Source organism: Acipenser ruthenus, chromosome 56, assembly GCF_902713425.1.
Source record: "Acipenser ruthenus chromosome 56, fAciRut3.2 maternal haplotype, whole genome shotgun sequence".
In the NCBI taxonomy this organism is placed as follows: Eukaryota; Metazoa; Chordata; class Actinopteri; order Acipenseriformes; family Acipenseridae; genus Acipenser; species Acipenser ruthenus.
In genome coordinates, this window is record NC_081244.1 from 6,485,599 (window position 1) to 6,499,148 (window position 13,550).

Below are 13,550 nucleotides of genomic sequence, written 5' to 3' on the forward strand. Positions count from 1 at the left end.
AACCAACTGGGTCACTTTTACCCGAAAAACAAACCCGCTTTCAAACAGCAACTGAAGCCAGATACAACGAAGTCAATAAAACAAACGAACAAAAAAGACAACGGTCATTTTTTTAAATACGCTTTATTTACAACATGATTACTCTTGTGCGTTTAGAATGTGTAAGGATTATTATTATTATTATTATTATTATTATTATTATTATTATTATTAAATAATAAGATTAGAACAACATTCAAACCAAAGACGGCATGTTCTCTATATTTATTTACATCTTGAAAAGCATATTTGAAGTCAATCCAAAAGTTAAAAAAAAGAAAATTCAAATCAAATAAAAACAAAGTGTACCGAGTATACCCGCTTACTTGAGGAAAAAAAAAATCTCCTCAATTACTTAACGAGACCCTTCATTGAACTGATCGTAGCTTGATCGATTTCAGCTCTAAACAGTTGCAGCCCGAGCTCCTTATCACATCTTACAGCGAACCTGAAACGTGCAAACTGTTCAAGAGCTGAAAACAAGTATAAATGTCTAATTAAGCAAATGATCAGTTCAATTAAGGGTCCAGTTCAGTAATTGAGAGCTGGGTTAGAATGAAAAGCAGCCGCCACAGCAGGGGGTCCCTGGACCCGGGTTTGAGAAGCTCTGTGTTCATTAAAGTGCTTCGGTTCTGATCACCGCGGGCACATTCTAGAACTGGTTTTATAGATCTCAGATGTTCTGAAATAAACACACGTTCAAATAAACATTTATTTCAATTTTAAAACAGGATACAAGCTACTACGCTTGCAGGTATGGGAATCAAACTCCCATTGCACAGCAGTGTCACCCATTCCAGGTTTTACTACCAGCTTGATCAGCCCCCAGTGTGTCTAGCTAACAAGCTCAGGTGTGTCTGATTATTAAACTCCCAGTGAAACCAGGACTGGATCACACTGGTAGGCTTTGTCAAATTCTTACCGTGATCCTGTAAAACACTGTAACACGCACACGCACACGCACACGCACACACACGGCATGCGATTAAAAGCAGGAGAACCCCCCCCCCCCGAGTTGAGATTTCTTTTTTCCTCACAAACACAAGGTGCACAAGGTAGATGGAAGAAACAACAGAAACGTTTTGCTTTTTATTCACCCCCCCCCCTCGGCATACATAAGACCTGCTTATGTCATCGTTGTGCTCCAGCCCAGCGCAGTCCAGCCTGGCGTTCAGGAATATCTCACTGCAGTCAAAATGAGGATCCTGAACCCCCCCCCATTCCTTTTTTAAAACGATTTCCTCCGAAGGAATCGAGATTTTAGGAGATGTCATTCGAAAAGCCGGAATTCCTCTCCCAGTCCGGACCGCAAAGACATTTCCACACGGTGTCCAAACTCGATGCGTCCAGAAAACAGGAGGAGGAGCCCCACGTGTTTGTTTTGTGCACTGGACAGCAGGAAACCAGAGGAGTGCGTTTGACGAAGGTCCTTTCAAATCTGGGAGCGTCGCTTCTAACAAACTCACCCCAGAGCCTTTTCTTAACTGCAGTTACATGACAGTGGCATGTTTGTTTTTTCCCCACTAAACTGGTGCAGAAGCTGGTAATGGATCCCATAAGCTGCCTGACATTTATTTTTCCAACTTTTCATGAAGCACTTTCCCCTCAAAGTCTTTAATTGTTTTTTTTTTTTTAAATTTTGTAATTATTATTTTTAAGGTAAGCTTAAAAAAAAAATTGTAGCTAACTATATTAAAACAGCAAGTTAACAATATTTATATACTATAAAAGTTATGATATAGCTTGCACTGCCTCACTGTCTGTACCTCATTGCTTGTTCCATCTCCCTCCCTCTCCCTGCCTCCCTGTCTGTCTGTCTGTCTGCGTCCCTCCCTGTCTGCCTGCCTGCCTGCCTCCCTGTCTGTCTGTCTGCCTCCCTGCGTCTCAGACGAGTGTCCCTGGTGAAGGCATATCAACAGCTGGGTCTGCCAGGCTCAGGTCTTGCAGCTGACTCTGGAAGTTATCCTGATAAAGAGAGAGCTCCAGGTGCCTGCGGAGGGAGAGAGAGAGGGAGAGAGGGAGGGAGAGAGAGGGAGGGAGGAGAGAAAAAGAGAAATAAATACATATTTTTTGTTCAGCTGTTTTTCAATAGATCACACACACACACACAAAATGGTTCATTCTGAATAAGAGCTTCCCTTTCAGTCCACCCACCTGCCGTGGAGCGGGCTCCCATGAAAACTGATGGACTGGGAGAGCTGCTGGAGTGGACCACGGCAACACTGGTCGGACTGGGAGAGCTGCCTGGGGGGCTGCTGATAAAGTCTCTGCCTCCCGAAATCCTGGCCCCTGCCCTGCGGAGGCTGCCCCGCCCCTCTGTGAGCCAGTGCGTTTCTGATATACCAATCTCGCAGCCCCTCCAGGGCCAGAGCCTTGTGCAGGACGTGGCTGGACTCCTCCCCTCTGCCACGGGACCCCGGCAGCTCGCCCCGTCTGTCGTTCGGAGCCTCGGCAAAATCCGGAAGCGCCATCCCTTCCTGGTGCTGGCAGCGGTGGGGCAGGTGTCGGAGCTGCTTGTTCAAAGGGATAAAAGGCCCACAAGACTTAGTCCGGGTCACTTTGACCTGACGCACCTCTCCCCGGCCCCTCAGCAAAGGGCTGCTGTTGCCGGCGCCTGGGCGAGTCGGCGAGGGGGCGAGATCCCGATGCCACAGCAGGGAGGGGCAGCCGTTGGTGGGCTGGGGGGTTGCGGGCGAACGCCCTTCCATGCAAGTCCTTCCCGCTTCAAGCTGCTTCTGCTGTTTTTCCCACATGTAGTCCAGCAGGATGTCGTTGTAGGAAGTCCCGCCCCTGCCGCCCACACACCCCTGCGGCCGGCTCTCGTAACGCTCCGGGCTTCGGCACAGCTGCTTCCCGTCGCTCAGCGTTTCCGAGCTCTTGAAGGGCCCTCGAACCGCCAGCTCCCCCCCTCCTCCTCCTCCCCTCCCCCCGGGCTCGTGGCACGCAGAGCGGTCGAGAAGGGCCTCGGTGCTGCTGCTGCGGCGAGTGCGGGCGGCGTTCGGGCAGCCCCCTCGCTCGAAGGACCCAGCAGGCGCAGCCGCCATCTCCTCCTGCAGCGGCAAGGGGAGGGGTCCTTCGGGGGTGTCCGACCGCTGCCTGAGACAAAGGCCGCTGGCAATGTCATGCCTGAGAGAGAGAGAGAGAGAGAGAGAGAGAGGAGAGAGAGAGAGAGAGAGAGAAAGGAGAGAGGGAAGAGAATTGATTGTTCTGGACTCAAAGTGGAGGAACATGAAGCCACTTTTTCAGGAACAGCGGTGGTTTGAAACCTGGTTCCAGGAGGCCTGGTCTGAGATTGCTGCTGTATCAAACCCCCAGGTCTCCCTGTCTGGTGTGCCGCGCAGCGTCCTGAAACCTGCAGCCTCCTGAAACCTGCAGCCTCCTGAAACCTGCAGCCTCCTGAAACCTGCAGCCCCCTGAAACCTGCAGCCTCCTGAAACCAGGCTCCAAGCCACAAAGTGACCCCGTGTTCCCTCAGCTTTGTATCGTAAGCGACATGGGCAGCCTGTTAACTGGGAGCAGACATGAGTTCCCCCACCTAAGATGGCCACCACTGTGGGTGGTCCTGGGCAGGAGGGGCGTGGCCAGGACGCTCCTCCCCTCTACATTCGAGATGCTCCGTGGCAGAATACGACTGGGGCTGAGAGAGAGAGAGAGAGAGAGAGAGAGAGAGAGAGAGAGAGTTAGCACAAAAAATATACATAGATCATCTTTACATGGGCCTCGGATGAGAAGGAAAATTCGCTTCCAGTCGGCTTTTAAAAACACTCCATGCAGAAGTCATTCCATTCATAAAAGCCGTCCTTCCCTCACCTTTACAGCTGAATTCACTTCCGCACTCAGCGTTTTTAAAAAGCCGATCTGAAGTGAATTTCCTCTCATCCAGGCCGCTGACATGTTTTTTGTGCCGTGCATCGATTCCTGTACGTTTGCTGCGGAGACGTTCTAAACGCTCTTTGCTGGAGGGGTTGCTTTTTGAAGCCGTCTCTGTTCTGTCGCGAGATGCACCGGTACTGACCTCGCTGTGCTGGCAACAGAGCTTCGTTGATTCTTCATCTCATGGTACAGCTCCATGGGGGACAGCTGACGGTTCGCCCTGCAATCGGGGCTCCCCCGGCCCAGCCGAGACTTGGGGGGCGAGGGGCGGTCCGGCAGGGCGCTGGCGGGGGACTTCAAGCCAGAGGGGGGGTCGTCTGCACAGAGCAGAACAGAGGCGTTTGATAAGGGAGGGGGGGATGATTCAACACAGTTACATACATGTCTTGCTCCCTAGTGCTCTGGTGGTACAGGGCAAGCCTTGGCTAGAGACAGTTCACGTTCTCGGGATCTGGCTCCGGACGCACACGGGAGAATGATCTTTCACGCATCCACTAACCTAAAGACGGGGGACTGTTTCCATCGCAGTACGAAGACGGAATTTGATCCTCTCTCCTTTTTAATCTGGTTTTAAAAAAATAGATCGGATTTGGGAGAATTGCTTAGAGGAGCCCCTTGAAAAAGAGGCCTTGGTCTCAACGGGCAGATCTACCGATTAAATAAATAAATAAATAAATAAATAAAATAAATTAATAAAATTAATGTATTAAAAATAGATACATTACAGTTGAACCTATGGTTCTAGAATGCACTTTTTACCCAGAACGCACCTGTACAAGGCATGCATGAATGAACACTTTGCCCTCACTATGCCCTCACTTTGCCCTCACTATGAACTCACTATGACCTCACTTTGCCCTCACTATGACCTCACTTTGCCCTCACTATGCCCTCCATACCTGCCTCATACACGCGATCAACAGCATTCATGACAACGGATCATGAAACGAATCCGGGTAACTAAACCAGCCTGAAATCACAACCCAGAGGAAGTGGAGGAGATATCCAGGCGTTATTCCGGTGGGATTATTCACGCGGGATTCCCGAGGGATTTGCAGCCCTTGTTTGAAAGTGTTGGAGATGAACGAAGTGATTTGAAGGAGACCCGCTCACCGTTCTCGTGGCTCGTGGAGTCGGACACGGAGCTGTTCTCTGAGTGAAAGCTGTCGTCTGGAATAAAAAATGAATGAAGAGGGAGACACCGTGATAAATCAGGATCCTGGGTGATGATGAATCCACAGCTGTTTTTGTTTTTTTATAGGTATACAATATGCAAGGCACTCTGTCACTCTGTGCAACAGTTTTTTAAACCCACATTTTTAATATACTGACGGGGGCGCGCGTGCGCACGCACAGCGTCACACACACACTGTCACGCACACACTGTCACACACGCACAGCGTCACACACACTGTCACACACGCACAGCGTCACACACACACTGTCACGCACACACACGCACACGCACACAGCATCAAACACACACTGTCACACACACACTGTCACACACGCACACAGCATCAAACACACACTGTCACACACACACTGTCACGCACACACACGCACACAGCATCAAACACACACTGTCACACACACACTGTCACACACGCACAGCGTCACACACACTGTCACACACGCACAGCGTCACACACACACTGTCACGCACACACTGTCACACACGCACAGCGTCACACACACTGTCACACACGCACAGCGTCATACACACACTGTCACACACACACTGTCACGCACACTGTCACGCACACACTGTCACGCACACACAGCGTCACACACACACTGTCACACACACACTGTCACGCACACAAGCACAGTGCCACACACACACGCACGCACGCACACACACACACACACACGACCCCGCTGTCCAAGTCCAAGGCACAATAATGACTGGAAAAGGCCTCCGTGGAAAGACTTCCTGTTAGCCTCTTTCACAACTTCCTGTCTCCAAACACACCATGGATTCACACGTTTCAATACAATACAATACAATACAATAGAGGTCAGCTTTGAAAAAATTGTCATATCACACAATGTGGGAGGGCTGGGGCCCTGTGCATGTACGTACGTGTGTGTGTGTGTGTAACTATATATTATATACATGCAGAAGCAAAGTCATTGATAAACTGAAAACTCACAGGTTTTAATAATTCACTGCAACGTGAATCTTCTTCAGAGAGCCTGGTAGAAACAGCCAGCAGACTGATGCCGTTGTTTAAGTTTGAAAGTTTTAACAATCTACCTGGCTGTTTCTTCCCTCAAGACCCCTTTAAGAGCAGAGCCAGCCCTTTAAGACCCCTTTAAGAGCAGAGCCAGCCCTTTAAGACCCCTTTAAGAGCAGAGCCAGCCCTTTAAGATCCCTTTAAGATCCCTTTAAGAGCAGAGCCAGCCCTTTAAGATCCCTTTAAGATCCCTTTAAGAGCAGAGCCAGCCCTTTAAGATCCCTATAAAACCCCTTTAAGTGCAGCACAAGCCCTTTGAGATCCTTGCTCACCTTCCAGCAGGCGGGCTGCTCTCTGCGTGGGTTTCCAGCCCAGCTTGGCTCTCTGCTCGTTGATCAGCTCCTCCAGCTCCTGCAGCCTGCGGGTGGCGCTAGAGAGCACCTGCCTCCTCCTGCGCTGCTCCGCCCCCGGCTCCACCCCCCCAGCCAGCCGCCGGGCCGCCTCCACGATCTGCTGCTGCAGAGAGAACTGACGCTCCATGTCCTCGAGCCAGGACTCCTGAGACAGAGGCACAGAGAGACATTCAAAACGTTTAAAACCACAACGGGGGCACGATTCATAATGAATGCTTATAATCTTTAGAGCTGAATTTTATGCATTTATAGTAACAATATCAAACTTGGGATTGCCTGCCTGTCTAATCTACAGTCTACAATCCAACTGTGCAAAGAGACACAAGACTGCAGTATATGTACTGTAAATGTACAAAATCCCCCCCCCCCCCCCCCCCGTGTTGAATTAATAGAACATTCCACCCACCTCTCCCTTTGCATTCGAGGTGCTGGGGACCCGATAGGACCCTCCCACTCTGCGTCTGACATGGGGGGGTCTCTCTCCAGATTCCAGAGGGTACTCATTTGGAAGCTCGCCAGTAAATTCCTAAAAAAAAGAAAACTGTTATATGTAAATGTGCAAAAAATAAAATAATACTAGACTTCATTGAGGGGAGCTCTGAACCCCAGGACTGGGTGCAGCAGCAGCAGCAGCAGCAGGGCTAGTGTGAGTTTGTAACCCTGCTCAAACTCCTGGCTCCTGATCATTTCAATGTTGGGCAGCAGTGTGGAGTGTTGGGCAGCAGTGTGGAGTAGTGGTCAGGGCTCTGGACTCTTGACCGGAGGGTTGTGGGTTCAATCCCCAGTGGGGGACACTGCTGTTGTACCCTTGAGCAAGGTACTTTACCTAGATTGCTCCAGTAAAAACCCAACTGTATAAATGGGTAATTGTATGTAAAATAATGTGATATCTGTATAATGTGAAATAATGTATAATGTGATATCTTGTAACAATTGTAAGTCGCCCTGGATAAGGGCGTCTGCTAAGAAATAAATAATAATAATAATATTAATAATAATAATAATACTAGACTTCATTGAGGGGAGCTCTGAACCCCAGGACTGGGTGCAGCAGCAGCAGCAGCAGGGCTAGTGTGAGTTTGTAACCCTGCTCAAACTCCTGGCTCCTGATCATTTCAATATTAATAATAATAATACTAGACTTCATTGAGGGGAGCTCTGAACCCCAGGACTGGGTGCAGCAGCAGCAGCAGCAGCAGCAGCAGCAGGGCTAGTGTGAGTTTCTCACCGCTTCTTGCAGACAGAGTTTCTTGAGATCCACGAGACGGGAGCTCAGCGCGCTCTGTAGCGCCCTCTTCCTGTCGAGTAGCTCAGCGACGCGGTCCGAGCGCAGTTTCGAATCCAGATCTGAAGACTGAGAGTCTAGGAAAAAAAAAAAAAAAAAAGGTTCTAGAACCAAAAGAGGTTTGATACAAAACAGCAGTAATTTTAATAGAATCAGATTGGAGGTTAAAAATCTTCACATAAAAATTAGAGATAACAGAATTATACATAAATAAAACCAACCTGTGGAGCCGAGCCCCGTTGATGTGATCAGATGACCTTTGACCTCCATGTCTTGTGACTCCTGCGAGGTTCTGCCCTCGACTTCTCCCGCTAATTGAACTTTTACCTGGGGGGTGGGGGGTGGGGAGAGATACTGCTTTAACTGGATGAGCCACTCAGGGGACCCCCCACCCCAATAAATAACATTTTTAATAAAATGAACAAGAGCTCTTACACAACGCAACGTCTCTACAATCTGTTAATTTAATGCAGGGATGGGAATCAGACTCCTATTGCACAGCAGTGTCACCCAGTCCAGGTTTTACTACCAGCTTGATCAGCCCCCAGTGTGTCTGATTATTAAACTCCCAGCGAAACCAGGACTGGATCACACCGCTGTGCAGCGGGAGTCTGATTCCCAGCCCTGTCTATTGTTGATTGCGCGTATGTTTTTAAAAATGTCTCATTATATATATATATATATATCTTGGGGAGGCCTTCATCCAGCAGATGATGATGATGATGACATATATATATATACATAAATATTATATATATATTTTATATATATTTAAAGCCTGTAGTAATACCTCTGTATTCAATAATTAATAACCGTTTGACTGTTGCTGAACTAGCTTGCATGTAGTACGCAGTCAGGTTCAGGGGTTGAGTCCCCTCTTTCGAAGGAATCGGAATTGATATTTTAATAAGAATAATTGCTGGGGTTCTTCCAGCTGCTTTCATTTCAAGCCAATTTAAAACTGATGAACAAACAAACAGCTTCAAATGAAGTCATGCGTTGCCACTGGGAGAAACTCAGTGTGTTGGAATCAATTCGTCAATCTCCAGCTGGAATTCTGTTTTCTTTTAAAGGCAGTGAAATTGCAGACAGACACGTGTTTGAACAGCAGGCTCGCTTACCTTGCAGTGGAGGTCATGGGCAGGGGGGTGATTTGGACTGGTTGCCATTCAGTGTCACTCCCACTGGAACAGGAGCCAGCCTCTCTCCCTGGCAGAGTCCCCCGCTCTCGCACCCAGACCTCTCCAGCGCGGACTCTCTGCAGTTTTGTTTTTTCTTGCTCTGCAGCTCAGAGCTGCGGAACCAGGAGAGAGGAGATCAAAGAGATCAGGCGTCTGAGATGTTTCAATTCGTAGAAGCAGGAATATCTTGGCTCGTCTCTCCTCCTACTGCTGCTGCTGCTGCTTACCCCCCCTCCCCTCCCCTCCCCTCCCCTCCAAGGACAACGAAAGCATTGCATCAAGGAAGAGTATGTTATTAACCAGGGATGGCAATCAGACTCCTATTGCACAGCAGCGTCACCCAGTCCAGGTTTTACTACCAGCTTGATCAGCCCCCAGTGTGTCTAGCTAACAAGCTCAGGTGTGTCTGATTATTAAACTCATAGTGAAGGCAGGACTGGATCACACCGCTGTGCAGCGGGAGTCTGATTCCCATCCCTACTCTGCGTGCTCACTTTATCCACACAGTATTTGAATGTATTGTGTCTAAATCTCACAGGACGTCCTGGCAGGCCCCGGGGACCGGAAATGAGTTTGCGCTCCTGCAGAGACGAAAAGGAAGAGGCCTCACGAGAGAGACTAATGTATCAAAGAAAGACTTCCAGTGGAAACGCTTGCCGTTGAATTTATGAAGTTTCTTTCAGTGTTTCTATTGGAGACGCTGAGAAAGACTTCTAGTGGAAACGTTTGCCGTTGAATTTATGAAGTTTCTTTCAGTGTTTCTATTGAAGACGCTGAGAAAGACTTCTAGTGGAAACGTTTGCCATTGAATTTATGAAGTTTCTTTCAGTGCTTCTAATCAAGCTCGTAGTAAAACCTGGACTGGGTGAAACTGCTATGCAGTAGGAGTCTTATTCCCATGCCTGTATGTTCTGGTTTTCGTAACCTTGCTGCTTGGTTCATTATCTTTACACCAGTGACAGGACTGACCCCTATTCCCAATCCAGCCTCTCTTCTCCTTCATCTCCGACTGCCTCAGCTTATAAATTATAAATCAATTATCTCCGGCTCTTCTCTCGAGGTTGCCTTTAATAATCTTTCTTCTCAATCCAATTACCCATGTGTGACAGCAATGCAAATCGACTCTCTTTCATTTCCTTTCTCTGAAGTTAAACCATCAAAGTGCAGGGTACAGTTGGACTGGGTGTCTAAAATGATTCAAAGTACTGCAAGGAATGGAAACCAGACTCCTATTGCACAGCAGTGTCGCCCAGTCCAGGTTTTACCACCAGCTTGATCAGCCCCCAGTGTGTCTAGCTAACAAGCTCAGGTGTGTCTGATTATTAAACTCCCAGTGAAACCAGGACTGGATCACACTGCTGTGCAACGGGAGTCTTATTCCCAGCCCTGAGAGTGAAAGAGGGACAGCATATTATTTACAGAACTAACACTGCGAGTTTGTACAAAACTAGGAGAGGTCATGTTATGACAAAAAGGCATTTTACTCAGCACTGTTTATTTGTTTCTAATAATGCAGAATGCAAACACACATGGTACCACCTGTTACTAGTTTCAGAAACATAATACAAGGGCTGTGAATAATGGATGCAGGGTGGCCCACACCCAAACCCACACATATTGTTTAAGTTTGAAAGCTGCACAGTTAAACACGAGTCTGCCCGACTGTTTCTCTGAAGAAGACGGAAGCCAAAACGTTGCAGGTAATTATTAAAACGCAGAGTTTTCAGTAGAAGTGTTCTTCTAGCAGTTGATGTGTATTATATGTTGTATCCTGATTCTCCTGGGAGACAGAGAGCTGTGTGGTGCGGTTTGTGAATTCTCTCTCTGTGTCGATCAATCAATCAATCAATCAATCAATCAATCAATCAATCAATCACTCAATGTACACATATATAGGTATATAAATATCTATAGCTATCATGCTTTGCAGAAGAGGCATGTTATATGAAATCCTATTACAATCTTGGCATCAGCTGCAGAGCGCGCAGTCAGTGCTGGAACAAAGTGGATCAAACTAAATCATTCAAACAGATCCTTTCATCTGCTTCTGCAGAGAGCCGTGCGATCCAGACTCCAGGGGGGCTCCAAGCGCTTCAGAACGGAGACCCCTTTGGACTCCTATGTTGGAGGACAGGCTACTTTGTAACAGAAAACAAAACAATACCCCATATAACTGAAGACAGTTATCAACATGACACACACGCACACACACAGACACAGACACACACGCACACACACACACAGACACACACACTAAACACACACACAGACACACAGACACACACGCACACACCAGCTGGTTGCTATTTCAGGATCACAGGTACAAAAGCAGAGCAGAAAGCAAACATTATGAAGAAAGCCACATCATTCTTCCCTTTGCTCACAATGCTCGTTGATTACCTGCCTGCTGTCAGGGTTAATTAAACATGCATTCATCTCTCCTGAGAGATTCAATCAACAGCCTCATTATCAGCTGTCTCACCCCCACCCCCCCACCCCCTCGTAAAACAGACTGTCTGTTAAAACAAGTTACAGAGATTAAAAAAGTAACAAGTGTATTTTATATTTAGAAATGTTTTGACTAGAAGTCTCTCTCAGCGTCTTCAATAGAAACACTGAAAGAAACTTCATAAATTCAACGGCAAACGTTTCCACTAGAAGTCTTTCTCAGCGTCTTCAATAGAAACACTAAAAGAAACTTCATAAATTCAATGGCAAACGTTTCCACTAGAAGTCTTTCTCAGCGTCTTCAACAGAAACACTGAAAGAAACTTCATAAATTCAATGGCAAACGTTTCCACTAGAAGTCTTTCTCAGCGTCTTCAATAGAAACACTAAAAGAAACTTCATAAATTCAATGACAAGCGTTTCCACTAGAAGTCTTTCTCAGCGTCTTCAATAGAAACACTGAAAGAAACTTCATAAATTCAACGGCAAACGTTTCCACTAGAAGTCTTTCTCAGCGTCTTCAATAGAAACACTGAAAGAAACTTCATAAATTCAATGGCAAACGTTTCCACTAGAAGTCTTTCTCAGCGTCTTCAATAGAAACACTGAAAGAAACTTCATAAATTCAATGGCAAACGTTTCCACTAGAAGTCTTTCTCAGCGTCTTCAATAGAAACACTGAAAGAAACTTCATAAATTCAACGGCAAACGTTTCCACTAGAAGTCTTTCTCAGCGTCTTCAATAGAAACACTAAAAGAAACTTCATAAATTCAATGACAAGCGTTTCCACTAGAAGTCTTTCTCAGCGTCTTCAATAGAAACACTGAAAGAAACTTCATAAATTCAACGGCAAACGTTTCCACTAGAAGTCTTTCTCAGCGTCTTCAATAGAAACACTGAAAGAAACTTCATAAATTCAATGGCAAACGTTTCCACTAGAAGTCTTTCTCAGCGTCTTCAATAGAAACACTGAAAGAAACTTCATAAATTCAATGGCAAACGTTTCCACTAGAAGTCTTTCTCAGCGTCTTCAATAGAAACACTAAAAGAAACTCCATAAATTCAACGGCAAGCGTTTCCACTAGAAGTCATAATAGTACCGTATATTTGTCACTGTAAAAGTGGCACAGTCCAGTCCAGTCCAGTCCAGTCTATGACCCTGTTTAATTGTTCATATAAAATCAGTATCATTAACTTTTGAAACAGGCACGCAATAATAATTAGATCTACTGATCTTTAAGTTCTGAATTATTTTAAGTGATTCGTTTATTTTTTTCTTATGCCAGTCCTTTTCCTAGTGGAGTAGCGTGGAAGATGTCCAATGTGCGGGAGGCAGGAGGGAGCCCCGTGGCTTAGCCACTGCCCAGGGCCCCACTAGTCTGTTGGCACCTGGTTATTTACAGAATAAATGGCAGGGTGTGGAGTTGGCAGGGGATGGTAGGCCTGTACAGGATGGGACTGGCCAGCTAAAATGAACTCTGTGAAAACAGGCAACAGACAACCAGCAAGATTACATTAGGGACCCCAGATGCGTGTAAGCTTTTATAATTTATGTCAACCCCGCTGCCTTCCACACTGCAGCCCAGCGCTCTAACCACTGAGCTCCTCAACCCCGCTGCCTTCCACACTGCAGCCCAGCGCTTTCTTTATCTAACCACTGAGCTCCTCAAACCCGCTGCCTTCCACACTGCAGCCCAGCGCTTTCTTTATCTAACCACTGAGCTCCTCAAACCCGCTGCCTTCCACACTGCAGCCCAGCGCTTTCTTTATCTAACCACTGAGCTCCTCAAACCCGCTGCCTTCCACACTGCAGTCCAGCGCTTTCTTTCTTTCTCTGACAACACCCCCACCCCCTGTGTTTATAAATAAACACACATTTTGTAGCTCAACCCGTTTCAAAGCCTCTGGAACCAATTACTGGAACCAGCGTGATTACAGCCAAGACCCACAAAACCACAGCGAAGGCTGCATCTGTGCAGCCAGCTCAGTCCCTCCCCCCTCAAATCACACCCTCACGGGACGAGAGCCCGTCTAAAAACAGGCAGCACCTGTTAGAACACCCCGCAATCAAGCTCCATGCCCCCTCCCTTAAGAGGGCCCTGAGCTGCTCAATCCCACATCTTAAAATGC

At 47.2% G+C, this 13,550-nt stretch overlaps 1 protein-coding gene across 4 annotated transcripts in view; it reads right to left on the reverse strand.

Moving 5' to 3' along the window:
* Positions 1–1,103: 1,103 nt before the first annotated feature.
* The window catches only part of LOC117404247 (coiled-coil domain-containing protein 120-like), a 31,455-nt gene continuing 19,008 nt past the window's right edge, over positions 1,104–13,550 (reverse strand). For all 4 annotated transcript variants that reach the window (XM_059017306.1, XM_059017305.1, XM_059017304.1 and 1 more), the window contains exons 2-11: positions 8,912–9,084; positions 8,012–8,117; positions 7,734–7,867; positions 6,912–7,031; positions 6,425–6,650; positions 5,026–5,082; positions 4,055–4,229; positions 3,575–3,676; positions 2,194–3,165; positions 1,104–2,029 (exon numbers count right to left, since the gene is read on the reverse strand). In XM_059017306.1, coding sequence (XP_058873289.1) covers positions 1,924–2,029; positions 2,194–3,165; positions 3,575–3,676; positions 4,055–4,229; positions 5,026–5,082; positions 6,425–6,650; positions 6,912–7,031; positions 7,734–7,867; positions 8,012–8,117; positions 8,912–8,959 — 2,046 coding nt within the window. In that variant the 5' untranslated portion in view covers positions 8,960–9,084 and the 3' untranslated portion in view covers positions 1,104–1,923. The remainder of the gene's footprint in view (positions 2,030–2,193; positions 3,166–3,574; positions 3,677–4,054; positions 4,230–5,025; positions 5,083–6,424; positions 6,651–6,911; positions 7,032–7,733; positions 7,868–8,011; positions 8,118–8,911; positions 9,085–13,550) is intronic.